Source organism: Saccopteryx bilineata, chromosome 10 (genome assembly GCF_036850765.1).
Source record: "Saccopteryx bilineata isolate mSacBil1 chromosome 10, mSacBil1_pri_phased_curated, whole genome shotgun sequence".
NCBI lineage: Eukaryota > Metazoa > Chordata > Mammalia > Chiroptera > Emballonuridae > Saccopteryx > Saccopteryx bilineata.
Genome location: NC_089499.1, coordinates 75,347,129 through 75,372,238, shown reverse-complemented (window position 1 = coordinate 75,372,238; position 25,110 = coordinate 75,347,129). Strand labels below are relative to the sequence as shown.

At 38.5% G+C, this 25,110-nt stretch overlaps 1 protein-coding gene across 2 annotated transcripts in view; it reads right to left on the bottom strand.

The window, feature by feature from the left end:
- The window catches only part of LOC136314100 (cadherin-related family member 3-like), a 115,929-nt gene that overhangs the window by 6,963 nt on the left and 83,856 nt on the right, over positions 1-25,110 (bottom strand). Inside the window, exons 11-17 of one of the 2 annotated variants that reach the window (XM_066244518.1) lie at positions 21,225-21,323; positions 14,709-14,941; positions 5,912-6,083; positions 4,284-4,528; positions 3,005-3,204; positions 2,279-2,298; positions 2,099-2,163 (exon numbers count right to left, since the gene is read on the bottom strand). In XM_066244518.1, the coding sequence (XP_066100615.1) occupies positions 2,099-2,163; positions 2,279-2,298; positions 3,005-3,204; positions 4,284-4,528; positions 5,912-6,083; positions 14,709-14,941; positions 21,225-21,323 (1,034 nt within the window). Of the gene's footprint in view, positions 1-2,098; positions 2,164-2,278; positions 2,299-3,004; positions 3,205-4,103; positions 4,529-5,911; positions 6,084-14,708; positions 14,942-21,224; positions 21,324-25,110 lie in introns of those variants that run through there. The other variant, XR_010727274.1, reaches the window with a different exon arrangement.

Below are 25,110 nucleotides of genomic sequence, written 5' to 3'. Positions count from 1 at the left end.
CTTCTAATCTCAGGAACCAAGAGCGCAAGCTCCCCTCCGTCCCCATTTTATAGTGTAGAAATCCAAACCCTTAATCCAATATACAAAATAGGGAAGTCTCTAATACAAAGTCACTTTCTGAGGCATGATTGGATTGTACCACCCCACATCAAAAAGGGTAGGAAAGGCTTAATCCCAAAACCAAGCCCCAGGCTACAAGGATTCTGCCTGCCTTTAGCCCACCCCAACACACATTAATATTACCTGGGTGAAGGCCTCCTCGTGTTATCTTTAACAAAGTGAGCATAATACATTTTATCTGCCCAACAGAGCCCTAGCACATCAATACAGGTGATTGGCCACCATCAGTTTCATGAGAGGAGAGGCAAGGGAAGGGAGCATTGAGAGAGAGCCGGCTCCTGAAACAACATCACAGTCATTCAGGATGCAGATAGAAATGTCTGTTGTTAAGGGGCAGCAGGTAGAGAGTGAAAAGGGAGATGGAGACTAAAAATGCCTTTTCTTATTCTGCTCCACATTTATATTTCCTGGAACAGCCTTACCCTTGTACAGTTGTTTCCATGAGTTGTTTTAATGAAAGAGTGTGGGTCAAATAAGTTTGTAAATATGATATAGGTTTGCTCGCTTATAGTTTGCATTGAGTGTGGGGGACAGGCTGTAATCAGGCAGGGTGGTTATAGCCTAAGGCTTAGTTTTAAGACTAAGCTTTTCCCCACACCCCTGACTGTTCATGATGTGGTGTGGTGCACTCTCATGAGGAATCCCATTATGCCTCAGATAAGTGACTTTGTATCAGAGACTTCCTTGTTTGTATATTGGATTAAAGGTTTTGATTTTTACACTATAAAGTGAGGCAGAGGAGCCCATGCCGGAGGAAAGCAGAGAAAGGCCATGTGAAGATGAGGAGAAGCAGCCAAGATGGTGGAGTGCTGATGGAGAAGCCAGTTTGTACAGAGTTTGTGCAAAGAGAAGGAGATGGGGAAGAGAGGTGAATAAGGTTGGTGAGATACAAACCTTTGATTCTAGGAAACTCGGAAAAGTCAGTGGCTTTGGGAGCCCTGAATGGAAAGGGAAGTGTTTTCCCACTGTGTATATTTCTTGCCTGCTGGGTGCAAGCTAGAATTAAAGCTAATGGCCCACCGTTCTTGGCTCCATTGTTTCATTATCATCTGTCTGAATCAAATGCAAACCTGCATGGGCCAGGCATCTGTGATGGTGGCTGTGGCTACTGGCTTTACAAAGAGCATCAGCCAGTTTCAAGATTTCAGTACTCCAGGGTGTAGATTTTACCATCTTCTAAGAAACTCCAGGGTTGAAGGACCTACTCAGTTTTTCACATATATAACTTATTTTTAAATCTAGATAGCATTTTTAAGTAATGGTAGATAATGCTGCATTTCCACTTGTCTAGAGTTGTTTATTTTTGTTATTGTTTTGTTAATATACTTACAATATTTACAGCATATTTTGACCTATTGATCAAAACAAGATCAGAAATCCTAGTTTTGTAATACACAGACACTCAACAGAAACAGACAAATTGAAATAATTCTATTTCCTTTCTACAATGCCTGAGTAGGTTTACCATATGTTTATGTGAAGGAACTTTTTGTTTGTTTTGTTTTTTTCTGAAGCTGGAAACAGGGAAAGACAGTTGGACAGACTCCCGCATGCGCCCGACCGGGACCCACCCGGCACGCCCACCAGGGGCAACGCTCTGCCCTCCAGGGGGCGATGCTCTGCCCCTCCGGGGCGTCGCCATGTTGCGACCAGAGCCACTCTAGCGCCTGGGGCAGAGGCCACAGAGCCATCCCCAGCGCCCGGGCCATCTTTGCTCCAATGGAGCCTTGGCTGCAGGAGGGGAAGAGAGAGACAGAGAGGAAGGCGCGGCGGAGGGGTGGAGAAGCAAATGGGCGCTTCTCCTGTGTGCCCTGGCCGGGAATCGAACCCGGGTCCTCCGCACGCTAGGCCGACGCTCTACCGCTGAGCCAACCGGCCAGGGCAGGTGAAGGAACTTTTAATTGAACAATTACAGAGGAAATGTAGTCCTACTTCTTCTATCATAGTGGGATCATAAAAATTATAAAAATGAACTTACTCTTAGTACTTCTGGTTTCTTATTTCTGTTTTCCATGACAATCTTTTCTGTTTGATTTCTATCTCCTGTTAAATAAGTAAATAAATAAATATATACATAAATGTAAGGTATCTGATGAGTGGCTTTTTGAAATCACATAATTCATAAAAATGATGTGACAATTAGCAATCTGTATCTTACCTGCAATATACTGTATTCTCCTGTATAAAAAGAAAATTTAACAAAATATAAGCTTCATTATGCTACCACATGGCAAAAAAAAAAAATTCAGTTTTTGTAGCACATGACTATGATCACAGCTCTCACTCCTAATTTTTTTTTAATGTTGTATGGTGAATAATAAACTGATCTTATTAACCATCACCATCTTTCATCACTGAGTCATAAATTATCTCTTAGTTCATAAAAACTCATAATCAACTGTACTTTTGAGGCCGTGCTATTCTACTTGTTCTTTGAAGAACTACTTTTGGATGGTGATAAAAGCATCTGCATTTTCTCTCCATTTCTTTGGCCTCTGCCGAATGTCACACAAATTCAAAACATGTGTGGAGAGGATGCCTGGATTTATCACCTGTCTCTTGGCTAGTCCCAGAGGTTTCAAACACCCACCTGTGAACTGCTTGGCTCAAAATAATATGGAGAATTGTTTTGCTTTGTCTGTTACAAATTGATTATTTAAAATATCCTTACAGAAAATCTGTCTCAGATGTTCTAAGGTAGAACCCAAGGATATGTTGTTGTTTTGTAAAGACAGAGCGGGTTTGCAGCCATGGTGAAGGGAACCACCCAGCACTTTCCACTGTGCCCCTCAAAAGCATGTAGGCAGAAGGTCTCAGTGAAAAATCAAACCTTAACCTGATTTCAACTCTTTGCATCAGAAGCTTAAAAAGAAAAATCACATACTTGGGTTTGGCCTTGGAGACTTCCTTGGTCATCCTCTGACAGCACTCCATAGTGTTTCCATATCTCCAAAGCAGGAAACACACCAAGGAGACCAAGCCAGCAGAGAAAACAGCCAGCAGAGTGAGGATGAAAGGAATGTACCAGTCACTGGAAGTATATGTGTTGATGGCTGTGTACACAATGGTCAGGCCTTTTCTTTGCTGGAAAAGAAATATTATTTCAAAGCAAATAGAGCAGTAGTTTACGTTTCCAGAGAGCATCTGTTTACAAATAGTAGCATCAGTATAGAGCCGTGGTCCTATACAGACAGTGGGGAACTGACTCAGATATATGAGTTTTTGTAAATACCACGGGCGATACTGAGAACACCCAAACCCACAGAAGGCACCAGTTTAAGGATCTGAAGACTTGAACTGTATACAATGACTGCAAAGACTGCTCAGCGAACCTGAACAAAAATATTTCTTCTCTTGACTCCAGTTTTGTCATCCGTAAAATCAAGGGGGTGGACCAGATGGCATCAGATTTTTCAGGCTTGTCTGCCTCCATTATCTACTCTACAAAGGATAAACCCCTTTGCGTAGCATGAGAGAACAGTGTGTTGTTGAAAATCAAATATTCTAGTGGAAAAATTTATCATCCACGTTATAAAAGAAAAAGAAAAAGAAGACTGTTTTAAAGGCTAGGGGACAATAAAAGATACTGTCTCCTGAACAGATTCTACCCTTGGCTGACTCAGAAGCCATTCTGGAATCCTGAAGATGCTTTGCTTATCAAGTTTTGAAATAACAAAATACTAACTGGTCTGTTAAATTTTACAGAATTGGACCAAACATTAGATGAAATGATGAATATAAGCCATGTAGCCCAATGTGTGGCACATGGTAAGTGCTCGTGACTATGAATAACATGATCACTACAGACTAATGTTTAAAAGTGCCCATTTCTGGACATTTTTAACTGACTGATATCACTGCCTTGTGGACCTTTCTGGTGAGCAGGACTTTCAAACCATTCACACAGAATTAGTTCCTTGGAGCTCCTCTATGCTCCACCTGCAACTGTCACAACTTCTCTCTCCCCCATGGTTTATACTCACAGTTTATACTCACAGATGCACACTCTCAAAAGTGGCCTAGTGGATGTGGGGCAGTGAGCAAGTGGAAAGGGATCTTGGTGAAGGGATGCTCTTACAGCCTTTAGCCTTTCAAGAGGAAGCTGGAATTTACGAGAGAACATTTCCCACACAGAGACCCAATTAAATTCCGTAACTCTTTACTTCAGCACTGGTGGTTGGAAGAGGTGGCACATTGGCTCTTGAGACATAAATATCTATAATAGCAGTGCCCGTCCTGGGCGTGGTGGCTTTGCCGTATTTCAGGTTGTCATCAATTACGTGCACCACGAGGTAGCACTGCCTCTGCATGTCAGCTCCAGAGTCAAAGTTAAAAGGATTCTTCACAATTAATTTTGGAGTATTTGAACCTCGACTTGGGTCAAATCCAAAATGATGGTTCTCATTTCCTTTAAATGGGATAATTTAAAAATTATAATTATTTTATGATGTATTGTTAAAAGGTCTTCTCAGCAGCCATATGTAGCTTGTGAAAGACAATAGATGTAAATAAATAAAATTTCTAACCTATGAATTTCTACATCTATACAAAGTTTATAATAAATTGAAATCTAGTAAGTAATAAATCCAGTTGGTTAGAAAAAAAATTGTTTTAAAGGTTAAGATCATGAGTCTGATCTCCATATAAGGTCAACAAACATTAGGTTATTATCAAATTATTCCACCTTAATTGCTTCACCTTCTTTTATCTCCCACTTAGAGAGATTTTATTTCTACCTTTAGCTTAGTCTATGTGCCAGTCGGGCCACAAATATCTATTGAGCCCCTACTAAGTTTCAAGTCCGGTCTCAACAGCCCTGAAGACACTGTTGTAAACAACAAGCACATAGTCCCCCACTATCATCTAGCACAGCGGTTCTCAACCTGTGGGTCGCGACCCTGGCGGGGTCCAACGACCAAAACACAGGGGTCGCCTAAGGCCATCGGAAATACATATTTTATTTAAAAATGTATTGTATAATAAATATGTATTTTCCAATGGCTTTAGGCGACCCCGTGTCTTGGTCATTTGACCCCGCCAGGGTCGCAACCCACAGATTGAGAACCACTGATCTAGCAAGAGAAACAGACATTGAACCAGTCCTGATAATTAACTAGCAAGGTGTTTATAAATGTGTACACTCCTATTCTTTCAAATACATGACAGCAGGTCTGCCTCCATACTTTAGGTATTTCTCTTTGTTATACGGTCTCATGGTACTCAATAATTTTTCTTAGTAGAACTTTGCATACTTTATAATTTTATAATTGTTGATATTACTACTAGTTTAATGAATAATGACTTCTATGAATATAAGATCCATTTCTGTCTTATATAGTTTTAGTCATATTTAGTCTCCAATAAGTTTCTTCCATATATCACAAGATGATATCCAAAGTTGATATGGATCTTTGTGAACCCAATAGTAATACAGTTGAAAACATCTGTCCTAGAGAAAATGTCTTACCATCCCATGGAAAGGTGGCTGCTGTTTTCAGCCAGCACCAAGGATAGTAGACTTAGTTCCCTACCGCTTAACCTTCAGTGTTCCTCATGCAGTTTCAAAGTTTCTTCATTGTCAAGTATCATTATCACTGATAGTTCCACAAGAAGGATTAGATTGGATGTGTAGAAGTGAAAAGACTCCCTTAATGAAACTTATTGCCATAGATATGAAATAGCTTCACCTTATATGCATAGTTATTTCTAAGGGTATATCATGTCCAAGAGGGTATAACTAATATCAATTTAACATATGCACATGATTAAAAGAAATAATAAAATTATTCACCAGAAACTGTCTCAAAGCGCATTTCAAAATCTTGTGAATCTCTGTCATGGCAATTTAGTTTGAAGCCATTGACATTTGTCCCAGCAACAACATTGTCAAAAATGACCGCCTTATATAGAGAGGGTATGCAGATAGGCGCTTCATCATTTTCATCTTCGATGTCAACAGTGACCTGTCAACATTAAGGGAGAAAGAAACATCACATCCAAATCCTATGACTATTTATACACAAAGTCAGAATAAGCATCTGTGTAGAAACAGATCACTTAGAAGTATTAAATTAAAAGTCTGAAATTTTGAATTTTAAGAAATATTCCTGCAGATTCGAGTTCTGGCTGTCAATCAACTATTCAGTTGGCTTATTATTCCTGGATCTACTGTGACATTCAGTGTAGCCATTAGGGAGAGCTTTGGGCTCATTAGAAGAACCTGTGGAAAATTTACAAACTACATAAATGATGAAGAAAGGAGAGCTGAAAAATAATGCTTCCAAAAATTGTAATCCTTTGAACCTTATAAATATCTATGCTCAAAGGCAAATATATCCTGCATTTACTTCTTTGTTCATAATTTAGGACCCCCTCTGCATCATTCTCCCAGGCACGATATATTTTTTTTGTAACAGTATGATTACTTCAAAGTATGCTCTGATCTTAATCAAGAGCTGTTTTCAACCTTTTCTTATTTAAAATACCATAAACCAGGAAACTGTGATTTACATGGAAAAAGATCAAAATATCAAGGATTTTAAAATGTCAGTGATCAAATGCAAGTCAGCTTAGAAAGGTTATTTGCCCACCTCTTAGATAAGTAATAACTTTTTCAATAATGTTTGGGGAAGAATCCCTGGTGTGCTTGTATTTGCAAGTGTTATCTTTTTAAATGTTTTCTGTAACATTTTAACAACACAGCTAAATTCCCAGGAAATAATTCACCCCTTAATGATACTTCTATAGATTGAATATAGTATATAGCTAACTGTTCTATTAAATATGCGAGGTGTTTTCATAAGATTTTAGGAAGATTGCTGTGATATAATGAAAACAGCACAGGACTTGAAATCAGAAATCTGCATTAAAACTTTGGCCCTTGCCTGAGCTGTGGTGGCGCAGTGGATAAAGCATCGACCTGGAAATGCTGAGGTCGCCGGTTCAAAACCCTGGGCTTGCCTGGTCAAGGCACATATGGGAGTTGATGCTTCCAGCTCCTCCCCCCTTCTCTCTCTCTGTCTCTCTCCTCTCTCTCTCTCTCTCTCTCCCTCTCCCTCCTCTCTAAAGATGAATAAATAAAAAAATTTAAAAAAAATTTTGGTCAAAACAATTAAAAACAAAACCCAAAAAACAGAGTCACTTGAAGTTGTCTTTTTTAAAAATTTATTTATTAAATTTAATGCAGTAACATTGATAAATCAGGGTACATATGTTGAAAAAAAACATCTCTAGATTATTTTGACATTTGATTGTGCTGTGTACTCCTCCCCCAAAGTTAAATTGTCTTCTGTCACCTTCTATCTGGTTTTCTTGTGGCCCTCCCCTCCCCCAACCCCTCTCTCCTTCTTCGCCCCCTCCCCCCTCTCCCCCCCACCCCCCGTTGCCATCCCATTCTTGTTCATGTCTCTGAGTCTCATTTTTATGTCCCTTCTATGCATGGATTCATATAGTTCTTAGTTTTTTTCTGATTTACTTATTTCACTCCGTATAATGTTATCAAGGTCCATCCATGTTATTGTAAATGATCCGATGTCATCATTTCTTATGGCTGAGTAGTATTCCATAGTATATAGGTACCTAAGCTTTTTAATCCACTCGTCCTCTGACGGACACTTGGGCTGTTTCTAGATCTTTGTTATTGTGAACAATGCTGCCACAAACATGGGGGTGCATTTCTCCTTTTGGAGCTGTTCTATGGTGTCCTTGGGTATATTCCTAAAAGTGGGATAGCTGGGTCAAAAGGCAATTCAATTTTCAGTTTTTTGAGAAATCTCCATACTGTTTTCCACAGTGGCTGCACCAGTCTACATTCCCACCAGCAGTGCAGGAGGGTTCCCTTTTCTCCACATCCTCGCCAGCACTTATTCTGTGTTGTTTTGTTGGTGAGCGCTATTCTGGCTGGTGTGAGGTGATATCTCATTGTGGTTTTAATTTGCATTTCTCTAATGATTAGTGATGTTGAGCATTTTTTCATATGCCTATTGGCCATCTGTATGTCCTCTTTGGAAAAGTGTCTATTCATCTCTTTTGCCCATTTTTGGATTGGATTGTTTGTCTTCCTGGTGTTGAGATTTACAAGTTCTTTATAAATTTTGGTTATTAACCCCTTATCAGACGTATTGTCAAATATGTTCTCCCGTTGTGTAGTTTGTCTTTTTATTCTGTTCTTGTTGTCTTTAGCTGTGCAAAAGCTTTTTAGTTTGATATAGTCCCATTTCTTTACCCTGTCTTTTATTTCACTTCCCTGTGGAGATAAATCAGCAAATATATTGCTCCGAGAGATGTCGGATAGCTTACTGCCTATGTTTTCTTCTAAGATGCTTATGGTTTCATGGCCTACATTTAAGTCTTTTATCCATTTTGAGTTTATTTTTGTGAGTGGTGTAAACTGGTGATCTAGTTTCATTTTTTTGCAGGTAGCTGTCCAATTTTCCCAACACCATTTGTTAAAGAGGCTGTCTTTACTCCATTGTATTTCCTTACCTCCTTTGTCAAATATCAGTTGTCCATAGAACTGTGGGTTTATTTCTGGGTTCTCTGTTCTGTTCCATTGATCTATATGCCTGTTCTTATGCCAGTATCAGGCTGTTTTGAGTACAATGGCCTTGTAGTATAACTTGATATCAGGAAGTGTGATACCTCCCACTTTATTCTTCTTTTTTAAGATGGCTGAGGCTATTCGTGTCCTCTTTTGGTTCCATATAAATTTTTGAAATATGTGGTCTATATTTTTGAAGTATGTCATTGGTATTTTAATTGGTATTGCATTGAATTTATAGATTGCTTTGGGTAAAATAGACATTTTAATGATGTTTATTCTTCCTAACCATGAGCACGGTATATGCTTCCACTTGTTTGTATCTTCCTTGATTTCTTTTATCAATGCTTTGTAATTTTCCGAGTACAAGTCTTTAGTCTCCTTGGTTAAGTTTACTCCTAGGTACTTTATTTTTTTGGTTGTAATTGTGAAGGGGATTGTTTCCTTAATTTCTCTTTCTGGCTGTTCATTGTTGGTGTATAAAAATGGCTCTGATTTCTGAGTCAATACTGATTTTATATCCTGCCACTTTGCTGAATTCATTTATCAGGTCTAGTAGCTTTTTGACTGAGACTTTAGGGCAGGGGTCCCCAAACTACGGCCCGCAGGCCACATGAGGCCCCCTGAGGCCATTTATCCGGCCCCTGCTGCACTTCCGGAAGGGGCACCTCTTTCATTGGTGGTTAGTGAAAGAAGCACATTGACCATCTCATTAGCCAAAAGCAGGCCCATAGTTCCCATTGAAATACTGGTCAGTTTCTTGATTTAAATTTACTTTTTTTTTATTTTAAATATTGTATTTGTTCCCGTTTTGTTTTTTTACTTTAAAATAAGATATGTGCAGTGTGCATAGGGATTTGTTCATAGTGTTTTTTATAGTCCGGCCCTCCAACGGTCTGAGGGACAGTGAACTGGCCGCCCTGTGTAAAAAGTTTGGGGACCCCTGCTTTAGGGTTTTCTATATACAATATCATATCATCTGCAAATAATGATAGTTTTACTTCTTCTTTTCCAACTTGAATGCCTTTTATTTCTTCTTCTTGTCTGATTGCTGTGGCCAGGACTTCCAGGACCATGTTGAATAAGAGTGGTGAAAGGGGGTACCCCTGCCTTGTTCCTGATCTTAAGGGTATTGCCTTTAATTTTTACCCATTGAGTATGATGTTGGCTGTGAGTTTCTCATAGATGACTTTTATCATGTTGAGGTATGTTCCCTGTATTCCCACTTTGCTGAGAGTTTTGATCATGAATGGGTGCTGGATTTTATCAAATACTTTTTCTGCATCTATTGAAATTATCATGTGGTTTTTCTCCTTCTTTTTGTTTATGTGATGAATCACATTGATTGATTTACAAATATTGTACCATCCTTGCCTCCCTAAAATAAATCCCACTTGATCATGGTGTATGATTTTTTCCATATATTGTTGGATCTGGTTTGCTAATATTTTGTTGAGGATTTTAGCATCTATATTCATCAGAGATATTGGCCTATAATTTTCTTTCTTTGTGTTGTCTTTGCCTGGTTTTGCAATCAGAATTATGCTCGCCTCATAAAAAGAGCTTGGAAGTCTTCCTTCTTCTTGAATTTTTTGAAATAGTTTGAGAAGGATAGGAGTTAGTTCTTCTTTGAATATTTGGTAGAATTCTGTTGTGAAGCCATCAGGTCCTGGACTTTTCTTTGTTGGGAGTTTTTTGATAACTGTTTCGATCTCATTTGGTGGAATCAGTCTGTTTAGGTTTTCTGATTCTTCCAGATTGATTTTTGGAAGATTGTATGTTTCAAGGAATTTGTCCATTTCATCTAGGTTGTCTAGTTTTTTGGCATACAGTTCTTCATAGTATTTTCTTACAATATTTTGTATTTCTGTTGTGTCAGTTGTTATTTCTCCTCTCTCATTTCTAATTTTATTTATTTGAGTCCTCTCTCTCTCTTTTTCTTGGTGAGTCTAGTTAAAGGTTCATCAATCTTTTTTACCTTTTCAAAGAACCAGCTCCTAGTTTCATTGATCCTCTGTATTGTTTCTTTAGCCTCTTATGTCATTTATTTCTGCTCTGACCTTTATTATTTCCTTCCTTCTACTACATTTGGGCTTTACTTGCTGTTCTTTTTCTAATTTTTTTAGATGCAGGGTTAAGTTGTTTATTTGAGCTTTTTCTAGCTTCTGAAAGTGTGCCTGTAATGCTATGAACTTCCCTCTCAGTACTGCTTTTGCTGTGTCCCATAAATTTTGAGTTGTTGTATGCTCATTGTCATTCGTTTCTAGGAATTTTTTTATTTTTTCTTTGATCTCATTCTTAATCAATTCATTATTTAACAACCTGCTATTTAGTTTCCATGTGTTTGAGAATTTTTGAGCTTTTCTGTTGTGATTCATTTCTAGTTTCATGCCATTGTGATCGGAGAAAGTGCTTGATATGATTTCAGTCTTCTTAAATTTGTTGAGAGCACTTTTGTGCCCTAACATGGGGTCTATCCTAGAGAATGTACCATGAGCACTTGAAAAGAATGTATATTCTGCTGCTTTAGGGTGAAAGGTTCTGAAGATATCTACTAAATCAAGTTGATCTAGTGTTTCCAATAAGTCTGCTGTTTCTTTGTTAATTTTCTTTCTTGAGGATCTATCTAGTGATGTTAGTGGGGTATTGAAATCCCCTACTATTATAGTATTGCTGTTGATCTCGCCCTTTAAATCCATCAAAGTCTGCTTTATATATTTGGGTGCTCCTATATTAGGTGCATAGATATTTATAATAGTTATATCTTCCTGTTGGATTACTCCCTTTATCATTATGTAGTGGCCTTCTTTTTTTTTTTTTTTTTCTTCATTTTTCTGAAGCTAGAAACAGGGAGAGACAATCTGACAGACTCCCGCATGTGCCCGACCGGGATCCCCCCGGCACGCCCACCAGGGGCAACGCTCTGCCCACCAGGGGGGCGATGCTCTGCCCATCTTGGGCATCGACATGTTGCGACCAGAGCCTGTAGTGGCCTTCTTTATCTCTTACTATATCCTTTGTTTTAAAGTCCAATCTGTCTGATATAAGTATTGCTACCCCAGCTTTTTTTTCATTTCCATTTGCATGAAATGTTTTTTTCCATCCTTTTACCTTCAATCTATGTGTATCTTTTTTTCTAAGGTGTGTCTCTTGTAGACAATATATGTATGGGTCCTGTTTTCTTATCCACACAGCTACCCTATGTCTTTCAATTGGATCGTTTAATCCATTTACGTTTAAGGTTATTATTGATATGAAGTTGTTTATTGCCATTTTCTTCTTTAAGGGTGTATTCCTTTTTTGCTATATTCTTTTCCTACTTTGATCTGTTTACAACAGGCCCCTTAACATTTCCTGCAGCATTGGTTTGGTTGTAATGAATTCCTTGAGTTGTTTTTTGTCTGGGAAGCTTTTTATTTCTCCTTCGATTTTAAATGATAGCCTTGCTAGATAAAGTAGTCTTGGTTGTAGGTTCTTGTTCTGCATTACTTTGAATATTTCTTGCCATTCCCTTCTGGCCTCAAGTGTTTCTGTTGAGAAGTCGGATCCTTTGTAGGTGATAACTTTTTTTTCTCTTGCAGCTTTTAATATTTTCTCTTTATCGCTTAGCTTTGGTATTTTAATTATGATGTGTCTTGGTGTAGGTTTCTTTGGGTTTCTCTTTAATGGAGTCCTCTGTGCTTCTTGGACTTGTGAGAGTTTCTCTTGCATTAATTTAGGGAAGTTTTCAGCTATGATATGATTGAACAAAGTCTCTATCCCTTGTTCTTTTTCTTCTTCTTCAGGAACCCCTATGATGCAGATGTTATTTCTCTTCATGTTGTCACAGAGCTTTCTAAGGGTTTCCTCTGACTTTTTGAGTCTCTTTTCTCTTTTCTTCTCTGCTTTCATGCCTTCATTCCAGTTGTCCTCCAACTTGCTGATTCGATCCTCAGCTCTATCTATCCTGTTTTTAATTCCTTCCATTATGGTCTTTATTTCTGATATTGTATTTGTCATCTCTGACTGATTTTTTTTATACTTGCTATTTCTTTATTTAGGTGTTCATAATGACCATCCATTGTTGTTCTAAGATCCCTAAGCATCCTTACAATCATTATTTTGAATTCCGCATCTGGAAGTTTGATTATTTCCATATCACTCAGTTCATCTTTTGAAGGTGTCTCTTGTGGTTTCATTTGGATTGCACTTCTTTGTTTTCTCATTGTCTGTTTTGGGTTTTTTTATTTGTAGAGTTTGTTGAGTCTAGGCTTGGTGTTGTCTGTCTCCAGTTTTCCGTTATTTCTAGGTCTTCTTGGGTTGGTATCAGCTGTTATCTGTAATCCACTTTTGGATTTGGGCAGCTTTGAAGTCTTGATTTGTTTGTTTTCTTAACAGGTGATAGTCTTTTTACTGATCTCAGCAGGGGGCTTCCTTGAAACTGTATCCAGGAATGCGGTGGGTGTAACCTGAGACTCTGAAGGCCTCTTTGGCCAATTAATCTCTCTGGGGGCAGGGTGTTTTCTCAGCTTCAGTAGGGGGAGGTGTATCTCAGATCTCCATGGAGACCTGAGTTACTGCCCCTCCTCCCCACTTCTTGTTTTCAGCTGTGTCTTGTTGCACTGATTGGAGCTGGATAGATGTTCAGAGATCTCTGATCCGGAAGCAATTCAGCTCTGTTTTGTGAAAGGTTCAGTCCCTCCCCCAGCTATGGCCACCTCCAGCATGGATGAGTCAGCTTTTTTAGTTCATCTCCTGCATTCCTAGCCCCTCACAGTCTGTCCCTCTCCCTGTCCTTTCCACTTGGGAGATAATCTGGTCTTTTCAACACACCTCGCTCTCTGGTCGCCAGGCAAGTGGCTGTGAGCAGTAGTTTCTGCCCTTTTCCCATGTGTGAGATCCCCTCTGGGCTCTCAGCCTTACCCCCCCCCCCCGTTCCTGTAAGCAGAGGAGATTCAGGTTTTCCCTACCAGTTTTTTTGTGGCTTCTTCTTTGCTCCTTGGTTTTTGAGAGCTGTTCTTGTAGTTCAGAGTTGGTTTTTCATGCTTATTTTTCCTAAATTGATTTGTATTCCAGTTTGGTGGTGAGAGCTGGGCATCTGTGCGTCTGCCTACTCCGCTGCCATCTTTTCAGTCCTGAAGTTGCTTTTTTTTTAAATCTGCTTTCCCCTCTTCTCATTTGTAGTAAGTGAATGATAATTGCAAGTGATATCATCTTATACTATTTTGGGAGCTCATAAATGTCTGAAAGAAAAACTGCTGTAGATACCTAAGTATGGAGATCACTCTCATAGGTATTTTTCTGAGACAAACAAGCCACACAATTCTGCTCACATGACTGTAGTTCAGTCTCTGTGAAAGTCATTCTAATTGCTGATGTGAATGGGCCTCATGTTTTCTTCACAATGACACACTCAGGAAACCTAATCACCACATGTGCAGCAAGCCTCCTCCTCTGTACTGTAGGAGGAAATGCACAGTAATCATCAGGGGATCTTAAAATTCTTCAATCCTATTTTTGTCTCTTTTCTAATGACAACACCTTATAGTCATTAATAACACATACCACATCATCAACATAGCAGTATTCATTCTTGATATCTTTTAAGTCCTTTGATGTCTCCAAAATAATTTAGATACCCACACACACTTTCCCCACGATGATGACCAATGAAAGAATGCACCTTGATTAACTACCTGCACTGTAAACATTACCTCCCAATTAGAGACTGCCTAGGTTTGAGTGCAGTTCTACAAACCCTGAGTAACTTTAGGTAATTTTCCTGAACTCTGTGCCTGAGTTTTCTCTTCTATAACGTGAAAATGATGATATTTCTTCCCATGAAGATTTAATGTGAAGATTAACTACATCAACATATAAAATGTATCAAGAACAAGAGCTTGCCCATGATAAATTCTAGATGTATATTTGCAATTACTACCATTTTTCAATCTGAGAATTACTGCTACTACTTGACCATTTTTCATTATTATTGTTTGACCATTTCAATGTTAATATATTAGAACTTAATAGATCTTTATTATATCAAAATCTGTAGCCCTCTACTTACCATGGTCATTGCTGTGCGAGGATGAAATCTGTCACAGTCCACCCCTTCTACAGTGAGGTTATACTGCTTTACAGTCTCATAGTCTGGCTGTGTGGCGAGCTCAATCATTCCAGAGAGAGGGTGAATCCAGAATCTTTGTATGACTTGAGTGTCTCCATTGGTTATTTTGTATGTCACACAGTTTGGTGGGTGGTCTTCATCAATAGCAGTCACTCTTCCAACTTTGTAAAAAGCTGCCAGTAACATTTATTAAGGTTCATTCTTGCCACACAGATGCACGACTTTAAAAAGCTTAATAGGTCTTTGCCTTCAAAATGGTATCATATTTTCTCAAAGGATCAACCTGAACCCTTTTGGACAATGAAATGTGTTTGAAAACCCCAGCTCTACATGATGGAAGGAGGATTATAGACAGTCTTCTTCCACTTTAAACCACATGGCATAAGTCAAATTATATGAGTTAACAATAACTTCATAATATTAATAATTACGTGTATTACATGCTTATTTTCTACCAAGCAATATGCTAAGATTAGCATCAGATAATGGTTCACAGTACAAACTCTGGAACCAGAGTGCCTGGGTTCCAAATCTCAGCTCTGCAACTTACTAGATGTAACTCATTGAAAAATTCTATAACCTCTCTGGGACTCATATTTCTTACCTGAAAATAAGGAATAATAACCATAGCTATTATATAGAGTTGTTGTGAGGATTAAGTAAATTTAAATATTAAATATATAAAGCATTTAGAATAATGTCTGGTATATAGTAAATGCTATGTATTTACACACATTATCTTTTTGAATATTCTCAATAGCCTTATGATATACTTACTATTACTGTCCCCATTTTAAAGATAAAGAAAATACCATCCAATGGTCTTAAGTAACTTACCCAAGGTCACAAAGCTAATAATGTTAGAGTCAGAATTCAAATCTGTATCTGTTGAATCTATAACCCACATTTTTGAAATCACTTTGCTATGATTTTAGTGTGTAGTTCCCTCAAATAAAGTTTTAGAAGAAAGATGAATGTGGCAAATTAATTGGATTAATAGACTCATATTCTTTATCCTTCCCACTGTCATGCTTTTTGTCCTCCCATGTGACTTGTTTTGGCCAATGGGATATTAGCAAAACTGATGAGCGAGGGCTGAGAAGCACCCCTGCAGTTAGGCTTACCTTACTTTTGCCCCTCCCCCTCTGCCCCAGAACACATTCAGACTAGCCTGCTGCAGGACCAGACAGGAGCCAAATCCTCAGTGACCTCAGGAGAAGCCAGGCTAGAGCAGCAAAAAGCCAGCCCAATGCCACAGCTTTGAGAAACCCCAGCCAAAACCAAAGAGACAGCTCTGTCACTTCTCAGACCCATGCGCTAAATAAGTATTTACTGTTGTATTACTCTAATTTGGGGGTGGAGTTAATACATCCCATACTTACAGTAGCAGATAGCAGGTATAACAAACTTACCCTTCAATCATTTCTCTGACTGATTATAAACTCCAGGCAGGTACCATACCTCCTCCATGTAGCGAATACTACCACACAATGACTAGTCTCAGCAACATAGAACATTTCAGTTGCTGATAATAAAGACTAAAAACTTACAATAAAGAAACTATTTAATTATGGGTGACAGGCTGTAAACTGACAAAGTCCTTACAGCCTAGGGCTTAGTTTAAGAATTAGCTCTTCCCCACACTCTTGGCTGTTGCATGGTGGTGGGGGGGGGGTGCACTCTTAAGAGGATTTCTGTTTATACCTTCGATATGTGACATTGTATCAGAAACTTCCTTGTTTTAAAAATGGGTTTGTTTTCTGGACTATATAATAAAGCTGGCCAGGGGATTTGCCCCTTTTGGTTCTTGCAAGTCATCAGCTTGGCAATGAGGCCCCTCCCAATCCTATTCTTTTTCTTTCTGTGTTTATTTCTTAATCTCCCATCGTTCTCCCTCAGGACCTGGACAATTACAAGTTGCCCTGGTTTGTGGCATTTAATGGGAAGACCACCACCTTCAACCTCACATGATTTCTCTCACAGTTTGCAACTTCCTCTTCCGAAGGTTCATCGTGTCTGATCATGTGTTATTAAGCAGGCAATGAGTACAACTCAGAATATGAAGAACAGAGAAACACATTTGTGGGAAGAAATAATATTTCATTATGGCAAATTCAGAGTATGAGGAGTCCAACCTATTGCTTGTGTGAAAGAATCACTACTAATAGAAAAAGTGTTACAAATGATTGACGACTGCATATAATAGATTAAGTGTAAAATTGCCATCTCTGTCATATGGTCCTGGGTGAAGACAGTGCCATTTTTACATTTAACATCTAGTTAAGAATAATGAAAGCTTATTCTTATGTAAATGTATAATTAACCTTTTAATAAAACTAAAAGCTATCTTGAGCATCTTTAGCTAAAGTTTAAAACAGAGTAATTATGAAATAGCAACTCTGCCAGACATCCTTATCAAAAACAATTGGTGGCCTGACCTGTGGTGGCGCAGTGGGGTAAAGCGTCGACCTGGAACACTGAGGTTGCGGGTTCGAAACCTTGGGCTTGCCTGGTCAAGGCACATGTGGGAGTTGATGCTTCCTGCTCCTCTCCCCTCTTTCTCTCTCCAAAAATTAATAAATAAAATATTTAAAAACAACTGGAAATGAAATATGTTTTCCCTTGTGCCTTGGGACCCAGTGTGATTTAATTTTCATTTGTTTTCTTCTAAATCATTTCTGATAAAAGATTTTTTTTTGCTTAGACCTACCTCTCTCCAGAAGCTATTTGTCAATGATTCAGTTATTCATCACATACTGTCAGAATTTTTTTTTTTTACTTTAAAGATTATAGATGCCCGTAATTTTGTTAGGATAAAAAAACAAATGTCCTTAAGGCACACTGAAACCTTCTGTGCTAATCAACACAACATGAAAAGGAAATATCTACAGTAATAGATTTTATAATGTCCTCCAGGCCCTAAACATTAGATATTCTGAAGAAAGTCTGTTTTCAGAATAGTTTTAACTTTTCTATTTCCTCCTTTAAAGAAAATTGTTACTGAGTTGTGAAGCTTTGTTTCCTTTAAGGTGTATCGCCTCAAAACACCAACCCTCCCTTAACTTCAACCATCTTGGGTACTCTGATAAGGAAGATCAAGAAACACTTTTTTTAAAATGGCAAGGGAAAAGTTATGGCACATTCTAGGCAGTCAGTAAATGTTAGTGGTTATTTTATTATTAGCAACACTGGTGTGGCTTTTGTTAGTATGTATCATATAGTTTACATCCAAATAATTCTCAGTTAATCCACACCTCAACTCTATGACATTGTTACAGTAATCTCTATCCTACAGATAGAACCCAGAGTTCACATGGTGATTATATGACTAACAGTGGCAGAGACAGAATCTGAATCCAGTTCTATATGATTCTGATGCTCATGGTTTTTCTCTTCTCTACACTACAGCAGGTCAGCTAGCCAACCATTTGAAGAATAGTACATACACACACACACAAAAACTGATCCTCATCTTTTGGTATGAATTCTCTAAACTTGTTTTCAGACTACTGGTGATCTCAGTCATCAAAATCCACTCAAGATAAGTAGCTAGGAATACTAAACAGAACTGGACCAGGATTGGAAGTTTGTATTTAGCCATCGACTCTGCCATTCTCCCGCTGTGTGGTCCAATTCTCTACCCAGCCCCAATTTTCTCATAGTAAAATAAAGAGATTGCATCTTTTCAGCCCTTCCAAATGGACAGTACTGTAACTAAAAATTCTAAATCCTTCCCATAAGGCATCAAGAAGGTATTAAATTATGCTTTAAAAAACATAGAAATGTTCAATATATTTAGAGAGTTCTACCTTCAAAACATAAAATTACATTTCAGGAAAACTTCAGATATTTGGAGAAGAAACTGATATAAGACACTTGATTCCCATGAAATGCTATTAAAAAAAAAAAGCCAGTCTCAAAAGGCAAAACTGTAGAGATGGTGAAAAGATCTGGGGTTTTCAGGGGTTGAGGAGGAGAGAAAGATGAATAAGCAAAGCATAGATTTTCAGGGCAGTGAAACTATTCTATGTGATACCATATGGTAGATACATGTCATTATACATTTGTCCAAACCCGTAGAATGCACAACACCAGCCCTGATGTAAACTCTGGGCTGTGGGTGGTAATGATGTGTCAGCATAGATTCACCAGTTGTAACAACTGTACCATTCTGGTGGAGATATTGGTAACAGAGGAGGCTGTGCATGTGTGGGGGCACTGGGTATGTGGGAAATCTCTGTACTTTTCTCTTAATTTTTCTATAAACCTAAAACTGCTCTAAAACATAAAGTCTATTAAAAAATGCCAGTCTCTATTTTAAAATCTAGACTGGTTATTGTGAACTTTGGAGGGTCATGGATACCTTTCAATTCTAATGAAGGTTATAGGTCTTTTATTTAGGGACCCTTGAAGCCAATGCTCAGATCTTCTGTTTCATAATTTTAATTTATCAGCTAGAAGATAATTAGAAAATTGTGAACTATTTAACTTCTGCCAAAGGACCCACTACAAAGCTCCTTTAATAAAACTCCCTAGAGCTAGAAGACTACTTTAGGCCTGGGAAAATACAAAGAGAGGAAAGTAGTTAAGGTACTGAGACTCTATCAACAAAAGATTACCCAGAAATCAACATTGAGTACTTCTGAGATGACAGCAAAATTCTGTGGAGGGAGCAGGATCTTGTTTATATGTAATTTTTCTGGAATTGTCTGGTCATAAATTGTAAGAGTTAACTATGTTATGTTCCAGAACTAGAATAAAAGTACTAGATGTGCACTTATTTTACAGAGAGTTTTAAGGATTTGTCCAAAACTGCATAGTTAGGCCAACAAAGAACTGAAATCCAAATACATGGGTTTTTGCTTCCTAGTCTCTCCTCAAAACAATTGTCTAATCAATGTAGTCTGTCAAGGAAATAACCTGGCTCAATGTAGTGGGTTTTACTTGATAATGTATTGGCAAATGATTAGCAACCAATTCTCTGAAGAAAAAAAAAAGAATGTGTGTGTGTGTGTGTGAATATGTCCATACAATACATAAGCTTATTATAAATTTTATTGATATAAAAAATACATAGCATAAAATTGTAACAAATAATAATAAAATGCATAGTATTTTTTATTGTGACTTTCTATATAGACGATTGATTCCCAAAGAATACTTTCATTGATCTTTGCCTAACTCCCCTGTCCATACACATACTATGATTGTAATTGACAAATGATGGTAGTTCCAACATGAACATTAACTAATGTTTTCTTTATGTTAAAGCAGAAGGTGAAAGAGAAACACTATCAGAGTTTCACTAGTTTATCGATGATGCAAATGAGCTCTTTGCTGAATTGAGTAAGTTTTTGATTACCAGAAGAATATTTTGCAATCAACAATTCAAATGCTATATATAGAGATGTTTACCTGAAACCTATGTATTCCTATTGACCAATGTCACCCCATTAAATGTAATTTCTAATTAAAAGAACAAGAAAAAAATAAAAATGCTAAAAAATTAAGCCCTGATATGCAGTTTTTGCCTATTTCCATGGTGTAGATACCCTCACTATTGCCAATGTTGACCTGTCAACATAATAATAATAAATTGGGAAGAGTGGTGCAATAGTAAACCTTCACATATACAGAATTTCACCATGCAGATTAAATAGATATAAACAACCTCGAGGCTATAGATAATAGTAAAATATTGTAACATAATTAAGAAGAGCTGAATTTTTTTAGTATTAATTTTGTTTTTAATATAATTTATATAACTAAATTTATATAAATGAAGTTTTAATGACAGTAATAATCAGTTTATAAAATTCTTAAAAATTGAATAATTGTCTTTTGTGAGCAAGTATGATTTAACTTCAGTACACAATTGGTTTCATCCATTCCTTGAAGTACTCAAGCTAACCCTGGAGGACCCACCACCTAGAGATGCTGAGAAAGGGATATGCTGGATAACAGAAGATACAAGCATTATCTCTGCTATCCCTTTCAAATCTAATCTTCCAGGGTTTTTGCTAAAAAACAAGTTCTAATTCATTTCTAACTCATGACTCAAAAAGAATCCTGACCAGGATTTTTCTCTGGACCTGATATCTGACCTCAGATGTTCGCAGGATATAAAATGATTGGACAATGGCCACGTTGTCCCTGCAATCTTTACATTGGACCTAATTCAGAGGCAAGAGAAAACAGAAATGAAACAAAATTTTTATCCTGTCAATTTGTCCATTACAAAAAATCTGAGCTCTGACATCAAATTGCAAGAAGGCCTTTGGGCAACCATCAGGATGATACACTGAAGTCGTTGCCAACGGCAATAAATTCTCAGGAGGTCTGGAGCCCCACATTGTTCCCTCTCTTGCTTATGTTTTGTCATCTTTCCCTTGGTACTCCTTTGAGATTGATCAGAGTTTCTTGTGCTTCAACACCATGGAGAGGAGGATCTCTTACCTCCTGATGTTTCCGGGACAGAGAATGAGTAGTGCGCAGCTTTAAACACAGGGCTGAAATCATTGGCCGGAGCAACCTGTACAATGATCGTCACAGTCACTGTGAAATTGAACAGTGAATAAATGTTTTGTTGTGCTGGTGGTTTTAGTCTACAAACAAGCTAAATGTGCTCCCAGGAGCAGGCTTGCTAGAGGATTTTGAAACTTCAATGGGATTCTCTCTGGTCCCAAATAATCCCTGTTTCCAGACTCTGCATTCTCAAGGAACACAAATTAATTCTAGCCAAACAACTAGTCAAAGATATATAATGTCATATATCTTTGCCATATTTTATTTTATACAGTAGTGATATATGTGTGTATATGTCCTGTATAGCACATATAAATAAATAGATGTATATTTTACAAAAGAAAGTTTACTGTATTTTTCAGAAGTACAATCTCTTCCATTAGAGTGTTTCTTGGGATGTCACTCTCAACCCTGCATGACATTCTACATTTTGTTTTTATTGTATATCTGAGGATGTGAAATGGAAAGAGACTCAGAAAATGCATGTTCAAGGATTGGCTTTGATACGTGCCCTATTGCTTTGAACTAGCTTAACTCCTCAGTGGCCCCATTTCTTCATCAATAAAAAGGGAAAAACATCAGTTTCAATCTCCCACTTCACAGTGTATGTGTGAGGACAAAATGGGATTCTTCCCAAGAAAGCTTGCTTACACTATAAAAAGTTAAGTAAGAAGTAGTGAATCTCTGTATCTTTTACTAATCTCATCCAGATGTTTGTATAGAGTGTGTCATAGAAAAAGAATTTTATATTTCAGACCAACAAACTCAAACTAGAATATTAGAAAATTGTCAAAAAAAAGAAACTTCATGATCAAACATAAAAACAAACAAATTACAAAGAAGAAATAAATATTTTGTAATAAACATGAAATAATAATTAACATTTACTAGACAAGTCATTAGTAGTTTTTTGTCTGCATTTTACAGATGAGGTAAGTGAGTTTCTCAGAGTTAAGTGTTTTACTAGGTAACACACAGACAAGTTGCAGAGTAGGTATGGGAATTAGTTGTGCCTGCCCACATCTCCTACAGTATCTCCTCTGAAATGTTTAATATGTCAAATGCAAAATGTTGAGTTAAATAAAGATTAAAAGATTTCTTTATGGCAAGACTCCATGAGGTTTCTGCATGATATTATGTATTTTGAATCTCCGGGTATGCATTACTATCTATACTTATTTGACCATGAAATTCTTCTTTAGTAGAGTATCTTGTAGAAATCATGTTCTGAAGAACACTTGTATATTATATCTCCTGAAATATATGCCACATGTGTCAAACATGAAAACTTATTCGGGGAATTACAGAACCTTCACTGCACAGAATCTATGGCATTTTTTATATTTTGGTATATAGTATTATGTGTATTTTTCTAGGAACAGGGTCTGTAGTTTTCATCAGCATTTCAAATATATCTATGACCCCAGGAAAAGTTAGAAAGCATTGTTTCACAGAGACAGATGATTTATGTGAAAGCTTGTATGTTTCCTTCAGTAAATCCCATTCAGGTTCTACAAGAGCAGGTGCCATTCCCAGTTCTGCTATACTATGGTTTTTATTGCATCCATAAATACTCAAAATTGTGCTAATTGGGGTGACATCACAGAAATGGCGCCATGAGGGGTGCTCCCGATATCTCCCCCTGAAATTTCAACAAATTCAATAACTAGAGACAGAGAAACAATCTCAGGAGCATCTGAAATATACACACACCAGACAAAGGTATGACTGGGCGAAAAGGTGGTTGAATATATAATCCACTCTGAAGGAAATAAGATGGAGAACGGGAGTATTCCACTTTCCTCACTGACCTAAGGAAGGGCCACTTTTGCCTGGAACCAAGAGAAATGGAGGATTTGGGGCAGAGGGAAGAAGCTGGGCTAGGGCGGATGATCAAGCAGAGAAGAGAGCATGCCGGCTCAGCCCAAGATCATGGACGGGGGGTGAGCATGGGTGGCGACTCTAATGCAGGTGGCCGGAGCAGGTTGCCCACAGAGGCCAGCACCAGAGTGGCTTTGGGCTTTGTGCACTCCTGGTCTGCAATTGCGGGAGGTCTGTGAGTGGCTCTTTCTGGTGCCTCTGGCATGGGTGCGCCATGTTCTTGGGTGGAGGGGCTAGGCCCGAGATTGTCAGCAGTGGACTTCTGCATGGGCTGTAGCTGGCACTTCTGTGTGGTCCCAGCTGCCAGACCAACAACACAGGAAGTACACAAGGGTCAAGATCCCTAGGCCTGGACCTATCCAGGCAGGGCACCTCCACTTGCCGACATAGGTCACAAAGTGCATTCCTGCAGAGCAGTACTCCAAGTGCACTGTGGGAGTCATGGGAGCTGGGCTGTGGGCTTCCAAACAGGGCACAAAGAAAAAAAGCCTGTGGAAATTAGACCTGCAGATCACTGAGGCAAAGTAGATATGCCCAGGGGCCCTTAGAAAGGTGCCTGATCAGCAGTCGGCTCCCTGCCCTGCCTGCTTTTGCTGGCGGCTCTGCTTGGCACAGCCTTAACCAGAACTGTGCTTTGAGCAGTGCTGGAGGAAGGACTTGGCAGCTTTTAGAGCCTCTTGTTCTGCAAGCAGTGGCTGAGGCAACCTCAGAGCTGAGTCCCCAGGCTGCTGGCTCAGGAGGGAGAGACATGGGGAGAGGCATCTGGAAAACTGACACTCCCATTGTCGGAGCCTGAAAACCCTAACAAGCCCTGCCTACAAACAGGATTGAGGCCCAGCCTACATCATCGCCATAGCGACACATCAGCAAATCTCTACTCCAGAGCGCCACAGGGGCAAAACCTGTAGTACAGTGCCACTGGCTAAAAAGCAAAAAAGAAAAAAATAAGAAGCTACCTCTCAAAACCAGGAAAAAACTACATTTTTTATAACTTTTTTTCATTTTTCTCTTGTTTTTTTATCTTTTTTTCCCCGCTTTGGTCATTTTATCTTCTTTCCATCTTATTCTTTCCTTTTCATTTTGAACTTCATTATCCATAGGTGTTACATTTTTCATTCTTTTTTTTTTTTTTGCATTTTTCTGAAGCTGGAAACAGGGAGAGACAGTCAGACAGACTCCCGCATGCGCCCGACCGGGATCCACCCGGCACGCCCACCAGGGGCGATGCTCTGCCCACCAGGGGGCGATGCTCTGCCCATCCTGGGCATTGCCATGTTGCGACCAGAGCCACTCTAGCGCCTGAGGCAGAGGTCACAGAGCCATCCCCAGCGCCCGGGCCATCTTTGCTCCAATGGAGCCTTGGCTGCGGGAGGGGAAGAGAGAGACAGAGAGGAAGGTGCGGCGGAGGGGTGGAGAAGCAAATGGGCGCTTCTCCTGTGTGCCCTGGCCGGGAATCGAACCCGGGTCCTCCGCACGCTAGGCCAACGCTCTACCACTGAGCCAACCGGCCAGGGCCACATTTTTCATTCTTGTTTTTTTATGAGGGTTATATTTCAGAAATCTTAACCTTTTCTTTCTTCTTTTATCTTTTTTTTCTCTTTTACTTTTCCTCTCATTTGATCATCATTTATCAACAAATTATTTTATTCTGGATTCATATTTTTCTTTGTGGCATTTTGTGTGTTTTTATTTCATTTCTTATCTCTTTGTCATTTTCCCCAGCTCTGGCTTCCCATTCTATGTAGTTTTTGTTCCACTTATTATAATAGAATTTCCATTTTTTCAAAGTAATTTTTCAATTATTATTTTATTTTTTAATCATCCATTATTAGTGTTATAAAAAATACCACTCTCAAATGCCATTAAGGAAAAAAAAATTAAATATCATGGATATAAAAGACAGAGATGTAGCTCAAACAGATGATGAAAAATCTCT